This window comes from Columba livia, chromosome 25 (genome assembly GCF_036013475.1).
Source record: "Columba livia isolate bColLiv1 breed racing homer chromosome 25, bColLiv1.pat.W.v2, whole genome shotgun sequence".
NCBI lineage: Eukaryota > Metazoa > Chordata > Aves > Columbiformes > Columbidae > Columba > Columba livia.
Window position 1 is genome coordinate 5,110,922 of NC_088626.1, and position 22,305 is coordinate 5,133,226.

The 22,305-nt window shown below is 50.9% G+C and overlaps 2 protein-coding genes across 2 annotated transcripts; both read right to left on the bottom strand.

The window, feature by feature from the left end:
* Positions 1–7,148: 7,148 nt before the first annotated feature.
* Positions 7,149–9,476, bottom strand: LOC135576385 (ciliary microtubule associated protein 1A-like). Its single transcript, XM_065041227.1, has 6 exons — positions 9,354–9,476; positions 9,067–9,267; positions 8,701–8,802; positions 8,393–8,514; positions 8,057–8,194; positions 7,149–7,235 (listed from the first exon to the last, which is right to left on the bottom strand). The coding sequence occupies exons 1-6, from the start codon at positions 9,457–9,459 to the stop codon at positions 7,149–7,151; spliced, it is 756 nt and encodes a 251-aa protein (XP_064897299.1). The 5' UTR covers positions 9,460–9,476.
* A 3,816-nt stretch (positions 9,477–13,292) lies between these two features.
* On the bottom strand, positions 13,293–16,067 carry LOC135576326 (ciliary microtubule associated protein 1A-like). The gene is made up of 6 exons (XM_065040726.1): positions 15,962–16,067; positions 15,675–15,875; positions 15,275–15,376; positions 14,967–15,088; positions 14,631–14,768; positions 13,293–13,808 (listed from the first exon to the last, which is right to left on the bottom strand). Exons 1-6 carry the CDS (start codon positions 16,065–16,067, stop codon positions 13,722–13,724), a joined length of 756 nt encoding a protein of 251 aa, XP_064896798.1. The 3' UTR covers positions 13,293–13,721.
* Positions 16,068–22,305: the final 6,238 nt, after the last annotated feature.

Consider the following 22,305-nt stretch of genomic DNA (forward strand, 5'->3'; position numbering starts at 1 on the left):
CAATAAATAGGCAATTCAATCCTGTGGGTGTCTGTTCCTTTTAGTGACAAGAATAATATTTCATCTTACCTAAACTTATTTTCTGTGATGTCAATTCTTCTGGAAAGCCGTGCTTGTTCCGTTAGGGAGGGTCATGAATGCTTGGGCTTTTGTGTCCCGTTGGTCAGTTTCCTTTTGTGTGCGAACTGTGACAGAGAATCACTGAAAAGGTTCCAGAATGACTTGTCAACAGCACATTATTTAGAGAAGAGTGTTTTTGCGGTATAAAGTCCCCGTTCGCAGTCCCGCCAGCGCGGCGCAGGGCAGGGGCAGCGGCGGCGGGAGACGCTGAGGGGCCGCCGGGCCCTGAGGGGAGAAAAAGGGGCGGGACAAAGGGCGGGAAGAGGCGGCTGAGGCGGCGGCGGGGCCGGGGCTGCTGCGCCGCAGGGACCCGCAGGGCCAGCCCCGCACTTGTCGCGTTCCGCTTCATTCGCTTACAGTACTTTAAGTATTTTTGTTCGCAAAAGACTCTTGTTAGGCGTCTTGTTGGTGTCTCGAATGAGAATATCTCTTCTTCTGCTTAAAACAAAAAAAAATTCCCTCAGAGATCAGGCTGTCTCAGCATCCTGAATGTGAGAAAAGCAGCGCAGCAGAACTGAGGAGAAAGTCCTGTGACTTTGTAATGCTAATGGGTGGCCTTTGCAATTGAAAGGACAGTTTCAATTAAACGAGGAAGGGTGAAGAGCAGTTTTTCCAGGCAGCCCGAGTTTCTGAAGTGATGTTTGTAGATCATGGAAGTTGTGTTTAGTGGTAAAGCTTGGGCCTCCTCCTTGTTGAGCAGGATCTTTTCTTGCAAGGTGAGCAGCTCCACATTTCTGCGCTGTTAAGAATATCTATGTATCTATGTGCAGACATGGAGAGTTTGAGAGTCCCAGTATTGCCGTCTCTTCAGGTTCACCGGAGTCTTTGCTGCCATGTCTCTGCTCAGCAATCTCTTTTTGAGTCCCCTTCTCTTCCTCGGCAGTCTAAATTTGAATCCATTGAAATCTGAATAATTATTATCATTGTGAAATGTCATGAGAGCCCCGTCAGTGCAAGAAACCTGCCAGAATGTGATATGACAATTAAATTCCCGTGGTCTGTAAGCAGCAGACACTTTGCTTCGTTGGTTAGTGCTGGAATATGGGGTTTCCTTCTGACAGACCACTCAATGCTCAGAAACTCATTTTGATCCTTATTCTGAAATGTATTGTATTTAAGCACCAACTATGCAGATACAAAAAGCTCCACTTTCCTGTGGGACCAATATTACAGCACTCTGACACACGGCATTTGACGTATGTCAAGACCAAATAATAACATATAGTAGTAAATAGCATCAAATTAACATGACGAGTTTCTGAGAAATTATATCCTTTGAAGGAAAGGTAACAAGGCATTTTTGTTTCAATGGAACATAATAATGTTGAGAAATTAAGAAAATCAGCAGACTGACAGAAATGACTTTATTTTGATGAAACTTTATTTCAATGAAAATGTTTCATTTAATGAATAAGGCTGAATAAAGCATTGAAGATGCTCCCTCCAGGCCTGCAGAAATTAGCATGGCCCGTGATATAAACATAATTTAGGATTCCTTCATGAGTTTAGTTTAAATGTTTCACACTCATATGTATCTATTGGTCTGGAATCTAAGAAAGGCAATTTCTCAGGTCTCTTGCTCCATACATTGCAATTACTGACAGAAAGAAATGGCAGCGCATAGAAAGAAACGGCGGCACGTGGTTCAGCAGCACGTGGTTCAGCAGTAGTTTCCTGTCTTCTGTAAAGCTTTAATGGTGACTGTAGGACACGTGGTTAATTTAAGCTTTAGCTGGAATAAAAAAGCTGGGAGATGTATTAAGCATCACGATGTGTTATGAGATGGTAAAAGTGGGAATTGATGGACATGAGGTTGAAGTCATTTTGTAAACAGCCCCCAGTGTTTCCTCTCTCTGCAGCTCTCCCTCCTGGCCCAGCTCCGCAGGCCGGTCCCACCAGGGAAGCTGTGTCGCCCCAGCCCGACGGAGCGTCCCCCGCCCAGCTCCCTGCCCGCTGGCACCGCGGCATCCACCTCCCTGCGTGCCCTGACATGAAGTTCGGCGCAGAACTGGTGAGTTCCAGACAATTGTGCTGCTCAACTGTGTTTATTGCTATGCCGCGTTCCCAGCTGCCTTGGCCTTGGCTTCGCGGCGCCTGCGGAGAGAAGAGGCTGCTGAGGCCCCGCCGTGGCCGTGGTGCCGGGGGGTGCGAGGCTGCGGGGCAGCGCTGGGCGACCCGTGGGGTGCGGGCACCCGGCTGCACGGGGGAGCTGCAGTTGGAGCTGCAGGGACACCCTGGCCGAGGTGAACACCTGGGATTTACAGCAGGACCCAACAGGGTGATTTCTGCTCGTAGGAACACGTCACTATTGCGCTTCTTGCTTTCAATGGCAACGTCATCCCTCATTCTTCTTCCTGGCCTTGCTCTGCCTACGTCTGTTGCTGGGTCAGCTCTTGTTGGGCAGAGCCACTTTTAACTGACACTTGGAACAGCAAGAGCAGGTTTTGTTAAGGAGCACCCAGGAGCTGAGCGGTCAGTTTAACCATCCTTCAGCAGGAACCTCAGTGGAGTTTGGCCAGTAACTAAGCGGGCACTTCAGAGTACCCTGGCTCTAAATGTTTCAAGGCTAATGGCCGCCATCTGATACAGGAGTTTGGCAACAGCCCCTGCTCAACAACTCACTTTTGTATTCTCCTCTTGCACAGCCAGCATGCACAAAACAGCACTATCCCAAACAGGATGGAGCCCAAGACCCCCACGACGGCTTCTAAGCAGTGGTTCTTGTAGGTCTCAGTGTCAGTGGTATTGTTCTTATTCTTGGTGCTCCAACCTGAATGAACAATTCTGTACCTTAGTGTTTTCTGCACACGAGATCTGACAGCAGTTTGATCAACTGTCCCTTGGAGCGAGACAGACAAAAACCATCCCTGTGTCAGGGAATGCCACCCCCAGCTCTCCCTCCCCAGGGAACCCACACCCCAGGAGGACAGAGTCCGGCCCATGGGGAGACACCTGAACCCCGCTCCCCCTTTGCCTTTGCTCCAGCACGGGCACTACTTGCACGCCCCCAGCCTTCAGGCCTTGTCTCCCACTTCTGGCCCTGCAAGGCTGCTCCGTACCTGGAATCTTGTCAAGGAGGCCGTTGATTCCAGCCTGGCGGGCTTCCCCGGGGTTGGGCAGCTCTGCCAAGAATCACAGAAAGGTAAAGCCTCAGCAGAGGATGCAGGAGTTCGGGGCAGGTTCCCCCTAAACCGTGCTCGATCTCTCAGTGCCTCCCTTTGGACCTCAGTGCACAGGAGGGACCCCTCCCTTGTGCCTGGGGGGCACTCAAGGCAAGAGTTTGGCTGCTGAAGAGCCTGCAGACACAGGGGTTTTGGTTCATGGCACTGGATGACCAAAGGACAGCAATTACCTGGCATGCCTCGTGATTTCATTGTCCAAGTCCCTTCATCGTAGATCGGCACTACCTGGTCGCCTCTTTTCTGCATCGCCACGGTCTCCCCAGTGTCATGGCTCAGGTCTTTAGAAAGAAATGGAATCAGTTTAATGAGAAGTAACCTCTTCAAGAACCAATATCTTTCTCAGAATACATTGATAACCCTCAGAAACAAAGCCAGAGCATTTTGGGGTGTCAGTTCAGTCAGGGAAAGCGCCCTTCTGAGGAGCACGTGTATCTAAACCTCCACTTCCCAAGTCTTCTGCTCTAGAGCGATATATACCCACCATGCTCTACTTTGTCCAGTTCCTCCAGGACTTGGTTAAGGACTGATTTATGCTGGGAAGACTTTTGTCTTAATACCTTAGGCCTTGTTCCTTGTGGACCTTAACGGAAAGTAGAAAGTTAAATTCCTGAGAAATAAAATACTGAACACGAGTGCTCAGCCCGTGAAGTCAGCCAAGGCCGAGCACTCACCCTCGCGATGCCGAGTGAGCTGCGAGGCTGGAAAAGCCCTCCCGGTGTTCACACCTGCACCTGAACACCCACGAGAAGTTTCCATCACACACTGTGATCCCGTCATCACTGAACAGCTTTGAGCTGGCAGTTCCCCAAGGAAGTTAAAAGCCACAACCTACCCATGAGACCGCCCCGAGTGTCAGCCCTGGGAGCCAGCTGGTACCCTGGATTTCCCTTGCGTCCAGCCGTGTCTGCAGACAGACACAACAGAGAAACTCCCAGGAAATATTTCAATGGACATCTTCAGAATATGAAACCCTAAATGCTCACTCGTTCAAGCAACAGACCTGAGGGATCGCCGTGATGCTCCCAGACAAGAGCCGGCTGTGGAGTCGCAAGGCCATCGGCTACAGGCACATCTGGAATCAAGCACATTCCATTAGATCTTGTCGTCTGCTTCTTTCTCAGTGACCTGTGGTGACTGGAGGGGAGGTCAGGTAATGATGTGGGACCCAGACGTGGGTGGAGGTTCCCAAAGCTGCAGAGGGGTGGGGGTGACCTGTTCACTGGCACCTGGCAGCTCTCAGAATACTGTTTCCAGGCCGCATGTAACACCCCTCAAGGGCTGGATGGACAAACACAGGGATCCTCGGGGATTTCTTACTGGGAGATCTCTGGGCTGGGTGCCCATCCCCACCTGCCCGCCTACGAGTTCCCCGTTCTCCATACGGCGCTGCCTCGACCTCCCGGGCTTGCAGAGCCAGGAGAAGGAGGATAAAGAGGAGCGAGGGGGCTATGGCCCCCCACCCCTGCATTGTGGCACTGCCACTAGCTCTGCCACTAATGCTGCTGCAGCTTCTGTGGCCACTGCAGCTGCTGCAGCAAATGCTGCTACTGCCAATGCTGCTGCTGCTTTGGCCACTGCCGCCGCTGCTGCAAATGCTGGCGCTTCTGCTTCAGCTGCTGCCGCTGCAAATGCTGCTGCCGCTGCAGATGCTGCTGCCGCCGCTGCTGCCGCTGCCAGCACTGCCGGAGCGGTGTCCGTGCACAGCACTACACACCAGGGTGTGACACAGAGCGGCTCTGTGACCTCACAGCCCAAGCTGCAGCCCAGGACACCATGGGCCTTCTGAGCTGCCAGCTCACAATGTCGACTCGTGCCCAAATTTTCATCCCCCAGGGCTATTCCATGGTCTCAGAAGCCGTGCAGAGGATGGAATGGTTGGAGTCCCTGAGCAGGACAAGAGCCTGCAAGCGCAATGGTGGCGATGAGATATTTGGAATATATCTGTGATCTTATATCTGGGCAGTTTTATTACATGGGCTTTACAGTAGTCATGAGTTTTCCTTTCTTCATGCCTGGTTTCAGCATCGTATAGATTTATAGATGCCATATTTCAAATGGAGTAAAACTTTTAGGAATTGATGCTCCTCAGGTCCTGTTCGAGCCATAGAGTGGGATGTCCCATTGTACACAAATGTCTTCATTGCTCTGGCATCCTTAAAAATGCTCTTTTCCTGTGTTGGTAGGTCGGGACTTAAGTCCGACAGTACCAGATCCAGTGACCCAAAGGCCTTAGCAAGCAGGGCAGCATAGTGTGGTATAGATCAGTGTCATGGTATAGATCCACTTCATCCCTGCTTCTCAGAAAAGAAAGTTTTGTGCAAGGTGGTAGAGAAGTCAGCTGGCAACATCTGATGAATTTGTCATTTTTCCCAAGGAACAAACGTCAGGACAAGAGGAAACGGCCTCAAGATGCGCCAGGGGAGGTTGAGGTGGGATGTGGGGAACAATTTCTTCCTCAAAGGGCTGTGGGGCATTGGAACAGGCTGCCCAGGGCAGTGCTGGGGTCACCATCCCTGGAGGGCTGGACAGACAGACATGAGGTTCTCAGGACACGGGGTAGTTCATCCAGGCTTAACTGGCCTTTGCGCTTTCTCTGCAAAGGCAACTTGCAGGAATCCTTTTCCAATTTGTAATTCTTTTTTTTTCCTGATCATCAGAATACCTTTAGATCTTAAACATATAAATAAAAACATTTAAACATTTCCTATTAATCTCAGGAGTTTGAAACATGGGAAGCCAAGGCGTGTGAACCTCAGGTGAGGTGTCTCTACCGCAGGGCTGCCTGAGGCAGCGGATGTTCTCCAGTGTCTTGAGTTTGCAGCTGGACACTGGCAGAGGAGACGAACTGGAGCTGTCTCGGGCTCCTGCTGCCTGTGCTCCCAGGTTGTGCCCGTGTTTCCAGGTCGTGCCCGTGTTTCCAGATTGTGCCCGTGTTTCCAGGTCGTGCCCGTGTTTCCAGGTCGTGTGTGTGTTTCCAGGTCGTGTGTTTGTTTCCAGGTCGTGTGTGTGTTTCCAGGTTGTGCCTGTGCACGGTTTGCACAGAGTTTGCTGGCACTTGACGTTTGCTGGGGCTGGAACAAAGTCTCCAATGTGCAAATCACCTATTTCCCCTGCAGACACTTCTCTGTGTCCCCCATCGGGTATCCCAGGATAAAGCTCTAATGATTGCAAACATGCAGGCTTGTACGAGCTGGTTCAGAGCAAGAGTGCTTTGGGCAGCCCTGGTCTGACACCTGAAACGTGTCTCTGGTCAAAGAACGTCCTACAATGACATAGCACTAGTGACCAAAACCAAAGTGTTACTGTCCAAACTCATAACTATGTAATTGAGCCTCCAAGACACATCATGGCAAACCTATAAAAAATATCCCGTATCACCCAGGAGAAATCCTTGCTGTATCACTACTTTTTGCCTTTTCAAACAGGAATTAGTGATTATTTTTCCTGAGCTGTCCCCAGGATGCTCTGCTCTCTGCTGAGAACGTGCAGGGAAGGACCCGGCTGCTTTTGGGGTGCAGCGTTCAGCTCCAGTCGCACTGTGTGGATTGTATCTGTCCTCAGCCAGGTGTGCAGCAGGTTTCAGAGGAAGAACAAGACAAGTCCAGGGTGAAGTGAGCAATCAGGGTCCTCGTTTGGTTGTGTTAGGGCAATCAGGAGAAAATGTGCAGTTAGAGCTGTTGCTTCTACTAGGACCTGATTGCCCTCCATTCTGAACCTTGTAGGGTTTTTGCTGCTTGTAGGGTTAAACAGAGCAAGCAGCTCTTCCTCACCCACAGAAACCCCTCCCCTTGTCTCAAGGTGAAGAGAAAACCTCTCTGAGCAACACGTTGTTTTATTCAACACATCTCAAACGTCGAGGATCAGGGGAGTGGTGTACACGGAATGGCGCAGTCCAAACGTGGCTGCAGGCGCCTGGGGCTTGATCAGCTCCACCTGGTAGGAGTAAAGGAGGAAATGGTGACCATGGGCCCTTGTCATCGCTTGTCTGGGTGTCTGTTGCCCTGCCCGTGGCCCCGAGCCCAGTGCCATTTCTGGAGAGTCACTCTGCATCTCTCTGTGTCTCTGTTTGGTCAGGGCTGGCTGTGGGTGCAGCGCAGTTCAGTGTCCTGACCCAGCAGACTTGTCCTCAGCGACGGCCGTCTGCCGGAACAAGGGTGCCGATGGGCACTGGCAGCTCCTCCTCGCACATCGCTGTACGTGTGCCTTGCGGCCTCCAGCTCGCTGCACCTATTCGTGCAGCACGCTTGTTGGAAACCTCAAGTATGAGCAGAGCACTCGAGATGTCCTGAGGCTGTGATTCATTGGATTTCCTTCTCGTTATGAGGGACATATGTAAGCAAAAGAGAAAACCAGTTTAGCAGCAGGTAAAAGGCATCCACTGAGTTTGTTTTTGAGGACAGTAAAAGAAAAGTCTAGATTTCAGCAGTTAACAGACAGAAAACTCATCACAGCTGGTGTGAAAAGCTGGGTCTGAGTCCAGAGGACGTTGAGCTCCAGCCAGATTTGCTGGATTCCTGTCCCCTCCAAATTCCTCTTCCCAGCATTAGGAAGGCTGGGAGCTGTGTCTGCTTGTCCCTTGTGAGGTAAAGCAGTGTTCTTTGCCTTCCCTCTGCTGGGCTGGGGGCAAGGGAAGGGACAGGAAGGCTGTCCTGCAGCTTGTCACTGCAGCAGGACACTGTGCAGCTCAAGGCAGCCCCAGCGGAAGGGGAGATGCTTTGGCAAAGCCGCGCAGGAGCAGAAGGCGGCTGCCTTACCCTTCCCGTGCGGTAATCCGCCGGCCCCGGTTTGACCGTCTTGTCTCGGAGCTGAGTTCGGGTTCCCATGGTGTACCCGGGAGCTCTGGTTTTGAAAACGTCCAGCTGGATCTTTGGGAGCGCCGCAGGGCCTGGGGTCTGTAAGAGAGTCAGGGGAGCTGCTCGGTGAAAATCGTTGGTGTTTGTTCTTACCCATTCCCGGCACAGGATGCACCAGTTCAGCGAGCTGGGCAAAGGATTTGGGAACCACACAGCCCTTCTAGTGCAAGTTGGTGGAGGTGTGGGCAGCGATTTTTCTCTTTGTGTGTTTTTGCGGCCCCCGGATGTGACTCTCACCTTGGCGAGATCAGCGTCGTAGCGATCCCGCTGACTCCTGCTCTTCATGGAGTAGCACGGGCTGGCAGGCGTGTGCGCCGTGTTGGGGCCCAGCACCCTGGGCAAGGTGTAGGTGCCGGGACCTGCAAGAGGAATGGGAAGAGAAGAAACCTCTGGGGCAGAGACAGGCACCCTGCAAAGCCTGCTCAGGGCAGCACGAAGGATATCTGCTCCCTTTCCTCATTGACTCTGGTTGAAAAGCTGAGCAGCAGATTGTCACTAGAGGCCTCCCCAGCCACAAGGGTTTCCATCTCCCTGTGGTCACGTACCTGGAGTGAAGTCGGTTTTGACTCCCCTGTTCCGGAAGGCCATGGATGGCTCAGGCGGGCACTTAAAGATGTGTCGGTTGGACTTCTCCGGGCTGTAATCGCCTAGGGCAGAGGACAACAGCACAAAAGCGGTGAAGTTCTGGCGTTTTTCTCAATCCAGGGAGGCAATTTCACCAAGAGCTGCTCTCCCTAACAGCTGCAGAAGTGCCAGCTGCTGGAAAACATCGGCAGCTCATTGAAAGGGTGAGCTGAGCCTTTTGTAGCCATCTGTCTTTTGTAGCCATCTATCCTTTGCACCACTATGGCAGGGAAATGTGAAAACATATTTGCCTTGTCTGAACAAACAGCTGGAGGAATGTTACTCACTGGGTCCAGGTGTGATCTCCGTCTTTATCCTGGGAAGTCCAGTGATGGCGTAGGCTGGAGCCACGTACTTCCCAGTCCTGGTCATGGAGGGCTCCACGTAATAACGAGGGCCTGGGGAGCAGCCGCCTTCCGCAGGAGCTTTTGCCCCTCTGCAGGTGTACGCAGGGGCTTTGACTTTGGTGGGGTTGTGGTTGATGTAACCTAGGAAGAAAAGGGAAGCAGGTTTGTAGATGATTTTGTGACGGGTGTGCTCACCGTGCCACGCACCGCTCTGATCCTTGTCTTACCCGTTGTCCCCTGGACTGAGTATTTGGGTCCAGGGCTGGTGAACTGGGCCGAGATGAGGCCCCGTGGGCGATGAGGTCTCCAAGTGCCCACGAAAGCTCCGTCCATGCTGGGAGATGCTTTGAAAGCCTGAGGAAGAAGCAGAATTGTGCCTTGGTACTTTGCTTTGTGCCTCAGTAGTTTTGAATCACTGTTCAAATGATTTTGCTGTACGTGACTAGTGAACCTTGCCATGGAACTTGGTTCAGTTGCATTTTTCTGACATCATATTAAAACCACTTTTGCTAATATCTTTGACAGTGGCTCTTTAGACGATCTCAGTCATCCATTGGTGACATCTTGGTCTTGTGCAGTGCAAGTCCTGTCTCACCAGAGAACACCAGAACTCTTGATAACAGATTTTACGATGAGGGTGTCCAGACCCCTTGCCCAGAGCAGTTGTGCATTCCCCACCACTGGATTTGTTCATGGCCTGGGGATGAAGTCCCAAGGTGCACAATGGAGCTCATGGCTGCTGCAGAGCTATGGCAGGGCAGCAGGAGTCTCCGCACTTCACCTGTCTCAGCCGCGGCCGTCGAAAGGGATGAGGACGACAACGTCTGCGTCTGCTTCGTCTCTGCGGCACAGAGCGTGGCGAGCAGTGAGAGCAGCCAGAGAAGTGGCAAGAGAGGTTGCCAGTGAGGGCTGCCAGAGATGTTGCAAGAGAGGTTGTGGTGGCAGCGGCCAGGGGACCCTGGGGACAGCCTGGGATCATCCTGGAAATGCTCTGTGACATCAGAAGGCTGTGCCATGGCATCAGATGGTGATGCGGGACTGGGGACGTCCGGCCTGCAGGGCCAGACCTTCCTGAGATCTGCTTGTCCTGTCTCCATGTGTATTTTCAGGGTGCACATGAGACAGATTTTGAACATCAGCAGAGACTGTGGGAGCTTTCCAAAGCACCTGGTTGTTACACTGTCTTTACACTCAGTGACAAAGGTGGCAAGTGACACAGCGGTCACACAGCACCGCTGGGTACCAGAGGGTTTTCCTGCTGAGGCAAACTAATATTTCCAGATTCATTACTCTAAGACTGTTGGAGGGGGATTTGGGTTTCAAAAGGAGAGGAAAAGCATTTCCACTACAGAACCTCAGCCACCACATCTGTGATTGTCCATGTGTGGCAGGATGCAACCCCCCTCCCTCCTTCAGTATGGCACATCTCCCTCTTTCTCTGCTACTTGAGGCTAACAGCTTCTTTTGTTTGGCCCAGAGCACCCTGGGTCCTGGGACATTAGAAGAAGGGAGTGCCAAGGCACACTGAGCCGCGCCCAGTGTGGGGGATGTTTGGAGGCTTCAGGGGCACCCACAGACAGTGTGGGGGTGCAGAGAAGCTTCTAGAGTGCCTACAGTCAGATCTGATCAGCCAGTATAAAAACGGGACTCTCGTCGAGACTCCGCCCATTTGCCGCGGGTCTCTCGGAGCACGAGCAAGATGCTGCCCCCGAGAGCCCCCTCCCCGGGATGGGGACTCCGCTTGCCTTGCCGCCACGTGTGTAAGTAAAACTTCTCGCAGGATTGCGAGTATATTTATACTTTCGTGCACATATGCACGTATAACTTTCCGTGCTCCATATGAGCGCGTGTAAAATTAATCCTCGCAGAATCGCGGGTGTATTTTCTTTCCGTGCACATTTGCACAAGTACTTTATTGCCTCGCACAATCGCGAGTGGCCGAAAAGAGCCCCTCGCACAATCGCGAGTGTATTTTCCTCCCGTGCTTCCACATAAGCACGTGTAGGATTCCATGCACATTTGCACGTGTAAAATAACTCTCGCAGGACTGCGAGCGTATTATAAATTTACTCTTGCGGAATCGCGAGTGCACACTTTCCGTACTCACTGCGAGTACGTGTATCTCTATAAAAATAATCCCACACCGTGTTTAGGCAAGTGTGTACTCCTCTGGGACTCGGGGACGGCTCCAGCATTGTTTTGAGTGAAGCCACGTGCATGCACTCTGTGGACCGCCCCTCTCAATAATTTCCTCCACTGATATCCGAACCTTTATTTAAGTCACTTTTGGAGTGCTAAAACCCTGTTCCTCGCCGGCCTAATAAAAGTTGGTTTTGGACCTTGTTGTCCCTTAAATTGACCTGTGGCTTGCCTCCGTGACATTTTTGGCGTAGTCGTCAGGATATCAGAGATGGAGGAATTATTGTGCTTCCTTCTTATCATTATGGGGAGCGCGGTGTGTTTCAGTTTGTGTGTAAAGCTAACACAGGCTCCGTGTAAACGTGAGCACCGAGGCGAACAGTTTGATTCTTTGGAGCAGGACCTCTCTGCGGTGGCTTGGTGTCTCGGTCTGTATTTCCTTCTGGCCGTTTGCCTTAATTTAGCGCGGGATGTGCGTAAACTTGACTTCCAAAGAGAGGAAGAAGTGCAGAGGATGGAATGGTTGGAGTCGCTGAGCAGGACAAGAGCCTGCAAGCGCAATGGTCACGATGTGATACTTGGAATATATGTGTGATCTTAAATCCGGGCAGTTTTATTACATGGGCTTTACAGTAGTCATGAGTTTTCCTTTCTTCAAGCCTGGTTTCAGCATCATATAGATTTATAGATGCCATATTTCAAATGGAGTAAAACTTTTAGGAATTGATGCTCCTCAGGTCATGTTCGAGCCATAGAGTGGGATGTCCTATTGTACACAAATGTCTTCATTGCTCTGGCATCCTTAAAAATGCTCTTTTCTTGTGTTGGTAGGTCGGGACTTAAGTCTGACAATACCAGATCCAGTGACACAAAGGCCTTAGCAAGCAGGGCAGCATAGTGTGGTATAGATCAGTGTCACGGTATAGATCCACTTCATCCCTGCTTCTCAGAAAAGGAAGTTTTGTGCAAGGTGGTAATGACATCAGCTGGAAACATTCAATGAATTTGTCACTTTTCCCAAGGAACAAGCGTCAGGACAAGAGGAAACGGCCTCAAGATGCACCAGGGGAGGTTGAGGTTGCATGTGGGACCAATTTCTTGCCCAAAGGGCTGTGGGGCATTGGAACAGGCTGCCCAGGGCAGTGCTGGAGTCACCATCCCTGGAGGGCTGGACAGACGGACATGAGGTTCTCAGGACACGGGGTAGTTCATCCAGGCTTGACTGGCCTTTGTGCTTTCTCTGCAAAGGCAGCTTGCAGGAATCCTTTTCCAATTTGTAATTCTTTTTTTTTCCTGATCATCAGAATACCTCTAAATCTTAAACATATAAATAAAAACATTTAAACATTTCCTATTAAGCTCAGGAGTTTGAAACATGGGAAGCCAAGGCGTGTGAACCTCATGTGAGGTGTCTCTACCGCAGGGCTGCCTGAGGCAGCGGATGTTCTCCAATGTCTTGAGTTTGCAGCTGGACACTGGCAGAGGAGACGAACTGGAGCTGTCTCGGGCTCCTGCTGCCTGTGCTCCCAGGTTGTGCCCGTGTTTCCAGGTCGTGTCCGTGTTTCCAGATTGTGCCCGTGTTTCCAGGTCATGTGTGTGTTTCCAGGTCGTGTGTGTGTTTCCAGGTTGTGCCTGTGCACGGTTTGCACAGAGTTTGCTGGCACTTGACGTTTGCTGGGGCTGGAACAAAGTCTCCAATGTGCAAATCACCAATTTCCCCTGCAGACACTTCTCTGTGTCCCCCATCGCGTATCCCAGGATAAAGCTCTAATGATTGCAAACATGCAGGCTTGTACGAGCTGGTTCAGAGCAAGAGTGCTTTGGGCAGCCCTGGTCTGACACCTGAAACGTGTCTCTGGTCAAAGAACGTCCTACAATGACATAGTACTAGTGACCAAAACCAAAGTGTTACTGTCCAAAGTCATAACTATGTAATTGAGCCTCCAAGACACATCACAGCAAACCAATAAAAATATATCCCATATCACCCAGGAGAAATTCTTGCTGTATCACTACTTTTTGCCTTTTCAAACAGGAATTAGTGATTATTTTTCCTGAGCTGTCCCCAGGATGCTCTGCTCTCTGCTGAGAGCGTGCAGGGAAGGACCCGGCTGCTTTTGGGGTGCAGCGTTCAGCTCCAGTCGCACTGTGTGGATTGTATCTGTCCTCAGCCAGGTGTGCAGCAGGTGTCAGAGGAAGAACAAGACACGTCCAGGGTGAAGTGAGCAATCAGGGTCCTCGTTTGGTTGTGTTAGGGCAATCAGGAGAAAATGTGCAGTTAGAGCTGTTGCTTCTACTAGGACCTGATTGCCCTCCATTCTGAACCTTGTAGGGTTTTTGCTGCTTGTAGGGTTAAACAGAGCAAGCAGCTCTTCCTCACCCACAGAAACCCCTCCCCTTGTCTCAAGGTGAAGAGAAAACCTCTCTGAGCAACACGTTGTTTTATTCAACACATCTCAAACGTCGAGGATCAGGGGAGTGGTGTACACGGAATGGCGCAGTCCAAACGTGGCTGCAGGCGCCTGGGGCTTGATCAGCTCCACCTGGTAGGAGTAAAGGAGGAAATGGTGACCATGGGCCCTTGTCATCGCTTGTCTGGGTGCCTGTTGCCCTGCTCGTCCCCCCGAGCCCAGTGCCATTTCTGGAGAGTCACTCTGCATCTCTCTGTGTCTCTGTTTGGTCAGGGCTGGCTGTGGGTGCAGCGCAGTTCAGTGTCCTGACCCAGCAGACTTGTCCTCAGCGATGGCCGTCTGCCGGAACAAGGGTGCCGATGGGCACTGGCAGCTCCTCCTCGCACATCGCTGTACGTGTGCCTTGCGGCCTCCAGCTCGCTGCACCTATTCGTGCAGCACGCTTGTTGGAAACCTCAAGTATTAGCAGAGCACTCGAGATGTCCTGAGGCTGTGATTCACTGCATTTCCTTCTCGTTATGAGGGACGTATGTAAGCAAAAGAGAAAACCAGTTTAGCAGCAGGTAAAAGGCATCCACTGAGTTTGTTTTTGAGGACAGTAAAAGAAAAGTCTAGATTTCAGCAGTTAACAGACAGAAAAGCTCATCACAGCTGGTGTGAAAAGCTGGGTCTGAGTCCAGAGGATGTCGAGCTCCAGCCAGATTTGCTGGACTCCTGTCCCCTCCTAATTCGTCTTCCCAGCATTAGAAAGGCTGGGACCTGTGTCTGCTTGTCCCTTGTGAGGTAAAGCAGTGTTCCTTGCCTTCCCCCTGCTGGGCTGGGGACAAGGGAAGGGACAGGAGGGCTGTCCTGCAGCTTCTCACTGCAGCAGGACACTGTGCAGCTCAAGGCAGCCCCAGCGGAAGGGGAGATGCTTTGGCAAAGCCGCGCAGGAGCAGAAGGCGGCTGCCTTACCCTTCCCGTGCGGTAATCCGCCGGCCCCGGTTTGACCGTCTTGTCTCGGAGCTGAGTTCGGGTTCCCATGGTGTACCCGGGAGCTCTGGTTTTGAAAACATCCAGCTCAATCTTTGGGAGCGCCGCCGGGCCTGGGGTCTGTAAGAGAGTCAGGGGAGCTGCTGGGTGAAAATCGTTGGTGTTTGTTCTTACCCATTCCTGGCACAGGATGCGCCAGTTCAGCGAGCTGGGCAAAGGATTTGGGAACCACACAGCCCTTCTAGTGCAGGTTGGTGGAGGTGTGGGCAGCGATTTTTCTCTTTGTGTGTTTTTGCGGCCCCCGGATGTGACTCTCACCTTGGCGAGATCAGCGTCGTAGCGATCCCGCTGACTCCTGCTCTTCATGGAGTAGCATGGGCTGGCAGGCGTGTGCGCCGTGTTGGGGCCCAGCACCCTGGGCAAGGTGTAGGTGCCGGGACCTGCAAGAGGAACGGGAAGAGAAGAAACCTCTGGGGCAGAGACAGGCACCCTGCAAAGCCTGCTCAGGGCAGCAGGAAGGATATCTGCTCCCTTTCCTCATTGAGTCTGGTTGAAAAGCTGAGCAGCAGATTGTCACTAGAGGCCTCCCCAGCCACAAGGGTTTCCATCTCCCTGTGGTCACGTACCTGGAGTGAAGTCGGTTTTGACTCCCCTGTTCCGGAAGGCCATGGATGGCTCAGGCGGGCACTTAAAGATGTGTCGGTTGGACTTCTCCAGGCTGTAATCGCCTAGGGCAGAGGACAACAGCACAAAAGCGGTGAAGTTCTGGCGTTTTTCTCAATCCAGGGAGGCAATTTCACCAAGAGCTGCTCTCCCTAACAGCTGCAGAAGTGCCAGCTGCCGGAAAAGATCGTCAGCTCATTGAAAGGGTGAGCTGAGCCTTTTGTACCCATCTATCTTTTGTACCCATCTATCTTTTGTACCCATCTATCTTTTGTACCCATCTATCCTTTGCACCACTATGGCAGGGAAATGTGAAAACGTATTTGCCTTGTCTGAACAAACATCTGGAGGAATGTTACTCACTGGGTCCAGGTGTGATCTCCGTCTTTATCCTGGGAAGTCCAGTGATGGCGTAGGCTGGAGCCACGTACTTCCCAGTCCTGGTCATGGAGGGCTCCACGTAATAGCGAGGGCCTGGGGAGCAGCCACCTTCCGCAGGAGCTTTTGCCCCTCTGCAGGTGTACGCGGGGGCTTTGACTTTGGTGGGGTTGTGGTTGATGTAACCTAGGAAGAAAAGGGAAGCAGGTTTGTAGCTGATTTTGTGACGGGTGTGCTCACCGTGCCACGCACCGCTCTGATCCTTGTCTTACCTGTTGTCCCCTGGACTGAGTATTTGGGTCCAGGGCTGGTGAACTGGGCCGAGATGAGGCCCCGTGGGCGATGAGGTCTCCAAGTGCCCACGAAAGCTCCGTCCATGCTGGAGATGCTTTGAAAGCCTGAGGAAGAAGCAGAATTGTGCCTTGGTACTTTGGTTTGTGCCTCAGTAGTTTTGAATCACTGTTCAAATGATTTTGCTGTACGTTACTAGTGAACCTTGCCATGGAACTTGGTTCAGTTGCATTTTTCCGACATCATATTAAAACCACTTTTGCTAATATCTTTGACAGTGGCTCTTTAGACGATCTCAGTCATCCATTGGTGACATCTTGGTCTTGTGCAGTGCAAGTCCTGTCTCACCAGAGAACACCAGAACTCTTGATAACAGATTTTACGATGAGGGTGTCCAGACCCCTTGCCCAGAGCAGTTGTGCATTCCCCGCAACTGGATTTGTTCAGGGCCTGGGGATGCAAATCCCAAGGTGCACAATGGAGCTCATGGCTGCTGCAGAGCTATGGCAGGGAAGCAGGAGTCTCCACACTTCACCTGTCTCAGCCGCGGCCGTCGAAAGGGATGAGGACGACAACGTCTGCGTCTGCTTCGTCTCTGCGGCACAGAGCGTGGCGAGCAGTGAGAGCAGCCAGAGATGTGGCAAGAGAGGTTGTCAGTGAGGGCTGCCAGAGATGTGGCAAGAGAGATTGTGGTGGCAGCGACCAGGGGACCCTGGGGACAGCCGGGGATCATCCTGGAAACGCTCTGTGACATCAGAAGGCTGTGTGATGGCATCAGCTGGTGATGCGGGACTGGGGACGTCCGGCCTGCAGGGCCAGACCTTCCTGAGATCTGCTTGTCCTGTCTCCATGTGTATTTTCAGGGTGCACATGAGACAGATTTTGACCATCAGCAGAGACTGGGGGAGCTTTCCAAAGCACCTGGTTTTTACACTGTCCCAGCACTCAGTGACAGAGGTGGCAAGTGACACAGCGGTCACACAGCACCGCTGGGTACCAGAGGCTTTGCCTGCTGAGGCAAACTAATATTTCCAGATTCGTTACTCTAAGACTGTTGGAGGGGGATTTGGGTTTCAAAAGGAGAGGAAAAGCATTTCCACTACGGAACCTCAGCCACCACATCTGTGATTGTCCATGTGTGGCAGGATGCAACCCCCCTCCCTCCTTCAGTATGGCTCATCTCCCTCTTTCTCTGCTACTTCAGGCTAACAGCTTCTTTTGTTTGGCCCAGAGCACCCTGGCTCCTGGGACATTAGAAGAAGGGAGTGCCAAGGCACACTGAGCCGCGCCCAGTGTGGGGGATGTTTGGAGGCTTCAGGGGCACCCACAGACAGTGTGGGGGTGCAGAGAAGCTTCTAGAGTGCCTACAGTCAGATCTGATCAGCCAGTATAAAAACGGGACTCTCGTTGAGACTCCGCCCATTTGCCGCGGGTCTCTCGGAGCACGAGCAAGATGCTGCCGCCGAGAGCCCCCTGCCCGGGATGGGGACTCCGCTTGCCTTGCCGCCACGTGTGTAAGTAAAACTTCTCGCAGGATTGCGAGTATATTTATACTTTCGTGCACATATGCACGTATAACTTTCCGTGCTCCATATGAGCGCGTGTAAAATTAATCCTCGCAGAATCGCGGGTGTATTTTCTTTCCGTGCACATTTGCACAAGTACTTTATTGCCTCGCACAATCGCGAGTGGCCGAAAAGAGCCCCTCGCACAATCGCGAGTGTATTTTCCTCCCGTGCTTCCACATAAGCACGTGTAGGATTCTGTGCACATTTGCACGTGTAAAATAACTCTCGCAGGACTGCGAGCGTATTATAAATTTACTCTCGCGGAATCGCGAGTGCACACTTTCCGTACTCACTACGAGTACGTGTATCTCTATAAAAATAATCCCACACCGTGTTTAGGCAAGTGTGTACTCCTCTGGGACTCGGGGACGGCTCCGGCATTGTTTTGAGTGAAGCCACGTGCATGCACTCTGTGGACCGCCCCTCTCAATAATTTTCTCCACTGATATCCGAACCTGTATTTAAGTCACTTTTGGAGTGCTAAAACCCTGTTCCTCGCCGGCCTAATAAAAGTTGTTTTTGAACATTGTTGTCCCTTAAATTGACCTGTGGCTTGCCTCCGTGACAACATGTCAGGACCCACAAACACTGTGTTGCAAAAAATGTGACAGCTATAAAAAGTATCCTATCCTCCCCAAATCACTGTTTCCCTCGCACCCTCAGATTAGCACAGGAATAATCTTGCTCTGATGACCAAATCCAACCCTCAGCACAGGTGTCCGGATTCTCAGTGCCCTGTGACTCCCAAGATGCAAACTCAGTATTTTCCTTTGCGGTCTGTTCAGTAACAGCGGTTACCCCAAAACATGCGTCACTTTGAGCAGGGAACCTGCAAAGAGCTCTGATGGAGCGCTGTGTGGTTAAATGAATATTCAGATCTCCTGCAGTTGGGTTTCCCCGGTTTCAGGCACAAGTACGTGCACATGTGGCCAGCAGGAGGGAGCAGAGCTGCACAGAGTGAGAGACGCAGCTTTACTGACTGCATTTCACGGAATAATTTTGCGGGTTTTAAAACGAAATCCCATCAGCATCACGGGTGTATATTTGTTGCTGCGAGAAGTTTCATTAGTTCGTTAAGTAGCTGACATTTTCTTTTCTTTCACTGATGTACATTTCGCATTAAAACACACATACTAGTGCTGAAATTATGTTTCCAGTCTCTGCTGGAAAGGGAGTTAAATAGAGAAATGCCAATACCAAGGCAGATCAGGGCATGGCAAGAGCTGAAGGGTTCTGTTGGGATAGTGTTTAGTGACTATCAACGAAGTGAAAATCCCTCCTCAGCTTTGATTCTTGCTTTTTCTGCCATATTCAGCCTCAGCCTGAGTAGAACGGGAGCTGATGGTGTGTAAGGGGATCCCAAGAACGTGTGTCACAGCAAAAGGAAGGAGATGAGCAGCAACAAACTCCTGTCTGTCTCCTCTACAGGGACTGGTGTGTGCTAATGCAGGGAAATCAGCTGCTTTGGCCTGAGATGGGCCAAAGTGAATTCTGTCTCCTCCCCAACTGCTGCAGAATGAACCTCTGGGGATGGGTGGGAGGGGAACAGAAACTGTGGGATGTTGCACGGCTGGTGTTCTGAGAGAGAGATTTGTATTCACTGGGTAACCCAGGGCATCCTGCCATTTTCGTTAGAGCAGAGGAGATATAGGACTCTAGTCTAGGAACAGAAGAACTCTCTAAATTAGACTCCTTTTTCCTGAGCAAGGTCTGAACTCTGCAGACCTTCTTTGTGATGGCCACTCTGTGATGCTCGCTCACCTCTGTGGTTGTGCCCTCTGGCAAGGTCAGGGGTTCATACAATCAAAGTATTTATCTGGATGTGCTCATAGATGATGGAGGGTACAGCAATGAGAAAGTAGCCAGAGTTAATCCATGCTAAGGCGCTTTATTGAAAGTTGTGGACAACAATTGCCCTGTTTCAGCATTAGAATCATCAGGAAGGGAACTCCTGGCAGAGGAGATGTCAGGGAAGAACAGCATGGGGGTTGGCTTTGTGCAGCAGTGATCGGGCATCTGTACGTGGTTCCAGAAAGGTGAGATTTTCGGACCTTGATGGTGGCACGGCAGTAGTTCAGCTGCACAAGGTTCAGGACATGGAGTCTAGTGCAGGCTCCTTCGTTGTGGATGGGTTGGAATTCTTTACCAACAAGAAAAGCAAACACCATGAGATAAGGTGTTAAATGATCTGTGCGCTCTTTGGCAGCCCTTAATACCGGGCACATTGCACACGTGTTCTAAGGAAACGGAGCCTTCTCAAGTACCAAAGAAATGATGAAAGCAGAGCGAACGTGAGGGGCTGAAATGCTGCTGTGTCCAAATGCAACAGCCTGCACCTGATCTGTAGAGCATCTTTGTCATACAGGGTTTGCAGACAATCAGCCTGCAGTAAGGCTCCGGTTCATACCAGTTAGTTACAGAGATAATTCATTTTCTTGTACTCACCAGGAACTGGAGAAGCCAGTACGGTTGTGGACTCTCTGCAGGTGTTGAAGATGTCAGGTCCATAAATCCTGAGGTCAGGGACAACTCTCTGGCCAAGGACGAATGTGATCACACGTGTCGGTTGTATTTGACCCTTCAGACCCTGACCATCAAAGCACAGAATGCAGCACGATGAGTGCCTTGGCCCCTGGGTTGCTGTGCATGTTCCTGTGTCTGGATGGTGACTCGGTGTTTGGTGTTTTCCTCAGCAGTGTATTTAGTGTGGGCTTTTCATCCCCTGGGTGACTCTGGGGCCCTTGGCAAGCGCTGAATTCAGCTCCTGCGGCAGATGTTCCTGAGGGAGTCCAGGTGCCGGGAGGCTAAAGAGAGCAACCTGCCAACCTAAACCTGCTCAGGGAAAACCGTCCCTGTGGCCAAATCCCAGGCAACGTTACTGTTCAGAACAACAGTCCTGCTGCTTGGAAAATCTCATCCTCTAACAAAGAAAAAGCAGAGGGAAGAAACAGCTCGATGAACTCCAGGGTAAAGACGTAGGCAGCCGGGCTGTTGGGGATTGACATGGGTGGGATTTTATCCAATAAAAGCCCTTGTACCTTCCAAAATGTGCTCTAAGGTACCATGCAGCCATAGAGCACCAAAGTACAGGTGCCCAATACAACATCGCCCCCAGAAATTGTTTTACAATAAATAGGCAATTCAATCCTGTGGGTGTCTGTTACTCTAAGTGATAAGAATAATATTTCATCTTACCTAAACTTATTTTCTGTGATGTCAATTCTTCTGGAAAGCCGTGCTTGTTCAGTTAGGGAGGGTCATGAATGCTTGGGCTTTTGTGTCCCGTTGGTCAGTTTCCTTTTGTGTGCGAACTGTGACAGAGAATCACTGAAAAGGTTCCAGAGTTACTTGTCAACAGCACATTATTTAGAGAAGAGTGTTTTTGCGGTATAAAGTCCCCGTTCGCAGTCCCGCCAGCGCGGCGCAGGGCAGGGGCAGCGGCGGCGGGAGACGCTGAGGGGCCGCCGGGCCCTGAGGGGAGAAAAAGGGGCGGGATAAAGGGCGGGAAGAGGCGGCTGAGGCGGCGGCGGGGCCGGGGCTGCTGCGCCGCAGGGACCCGCAGGGCCAGCCCCGCACTTGTCGCGTTCCGCTTCATTCGCTTACAGTACTTTAAGTATTTTTGTTCGCAAAAGGCTCTTGTTAGGCGTCTTGTTGGTGTCTCGAATGAGAATATCTCTTCTTCTGCTTCAAACAAAATAAAATTCCCTCAGAGATCAGGCTGTCTCAGCATCCTGAATGTGAGAAAAGCAGCGCAGCAGAACTGAGGAGAAAGTCCTGTGACTTTGTAATGCTAATGGGTGGCCTTTGCAATTGAAAGGACAGTTTCAATTAAACGAGGAAGGGTGAAGAGCAGTTTTTCCAGGCAGCCCGAGTTTCTGAAGTGATGTTTGTAGATCATGGAAGTTGTGTTTACTGGTAAAGCTTGGGCCTCCTCCTTGTTGAGCAGGATCTTTTCTTGCAAGGTGAGCAGCTCCACATTTCTGCGCTGTTAAGAATATCTATCTATCTATGTGCAGACATGGAGAGTTTGAGAGTCCCAGTATTGCCGTCTCTTCAGGTTCACCGGAGTCTTTGCTGCCACGTCTCTGCTCAGCAATCTCTTTTTGAGTCCCCTTCTCTTCCTCGGCAGTCTAAATTTGAATCCATTGAAATCTGAATAATTGTTATCATTGTGAAATGTCATGAGAGCCCCGTCAGTGCAAGAAACCTGCCAGAATGTGATATGACAATTAAATTCCCGTGGTCTGTAAGCAGCAGACACTTTGCTTTGTTGGTTAGTGCTGGAATATGGGATTTCCTTCTGACAGACCACTCAATGCTCAGAAACTCATTTTGATCCTTATTCTGAAATGTATTGTATTTAAGCACCAACTATGCAGATACAAAAAGCTCCGCTTTCCGGTGGGACCAATACTACAGCACTCTGACACACGGCATTTGACGTATGTCAAGACCAAATAATAACATATAGTAGTAAATAGCATCAAATTAACATGACGAGTCTCTGAGAAATTATATCCTTTGAAGGAAAGGTAACAAGGCATCTTTGTTTCAATGAAACATAATAGTGTTGAGAAATTAAGAAAATCAGCAGACTGACAGGAAACGACTTTATTTTGATGCAACTTTATTTCAATGAAAATGTTTCAGTTAATGAATAAAGCTGAATAAAGCATTGAAGATGCTCCCTCCAGGCCTGCAGAAATTAGCATGGCCCGTGATATAAACATGGTTTAGGATTCCTTCATCCGTTTAGT

Excerpts from the sequence above, each read along its gene's own strand:
- LOC135576326 (XM_065040726.1), bottom strand. The coding sequence starts at position 16,067 with ATGGACGGAGCTTTCGTGGGCACTTGGAGACCTCATCGCCCACGGGGC. Across the intron at positions 15,377-15,674 it reads GGAGATCACACCTGGACCCA|GCGATTACAGCCTGGAGAAG; the intron begins GTGAGTAACATT and ends CCTCTGCCCTAG. Across the intron at positions 14,769-14,966 it reads ACGACGCTGATCTCGCCAAG|ACCCCAGGCCCGGCGGCGCT; the intron begins GTGAGAGTCACA and ends ACTCTCTTACAG.
- LOC135576385 (XM_065041227.1), bottom strand. The coding sequence starts at position 9,459 with ATGGACGGAGCTTTCGTGGGCACTTGGAGACCTCATCGCCCACGGGGC. Across the intron at positions 8,803-9,066 it reads GGAGATCACACCTGGACCCA|GCGATTACAGCCCGGAGAAG; the intron begins GTGAGTAACATT and ends CCTCTGCCCTAG. Across the intron at positions 8,195-8,392 it reads ACGACGCTGATCTCGCCAAG|ACCCCAGGCCCTGCGGCGCT; the intron begins GTGAGAGTCACA and ends ACTCTCTTACAG.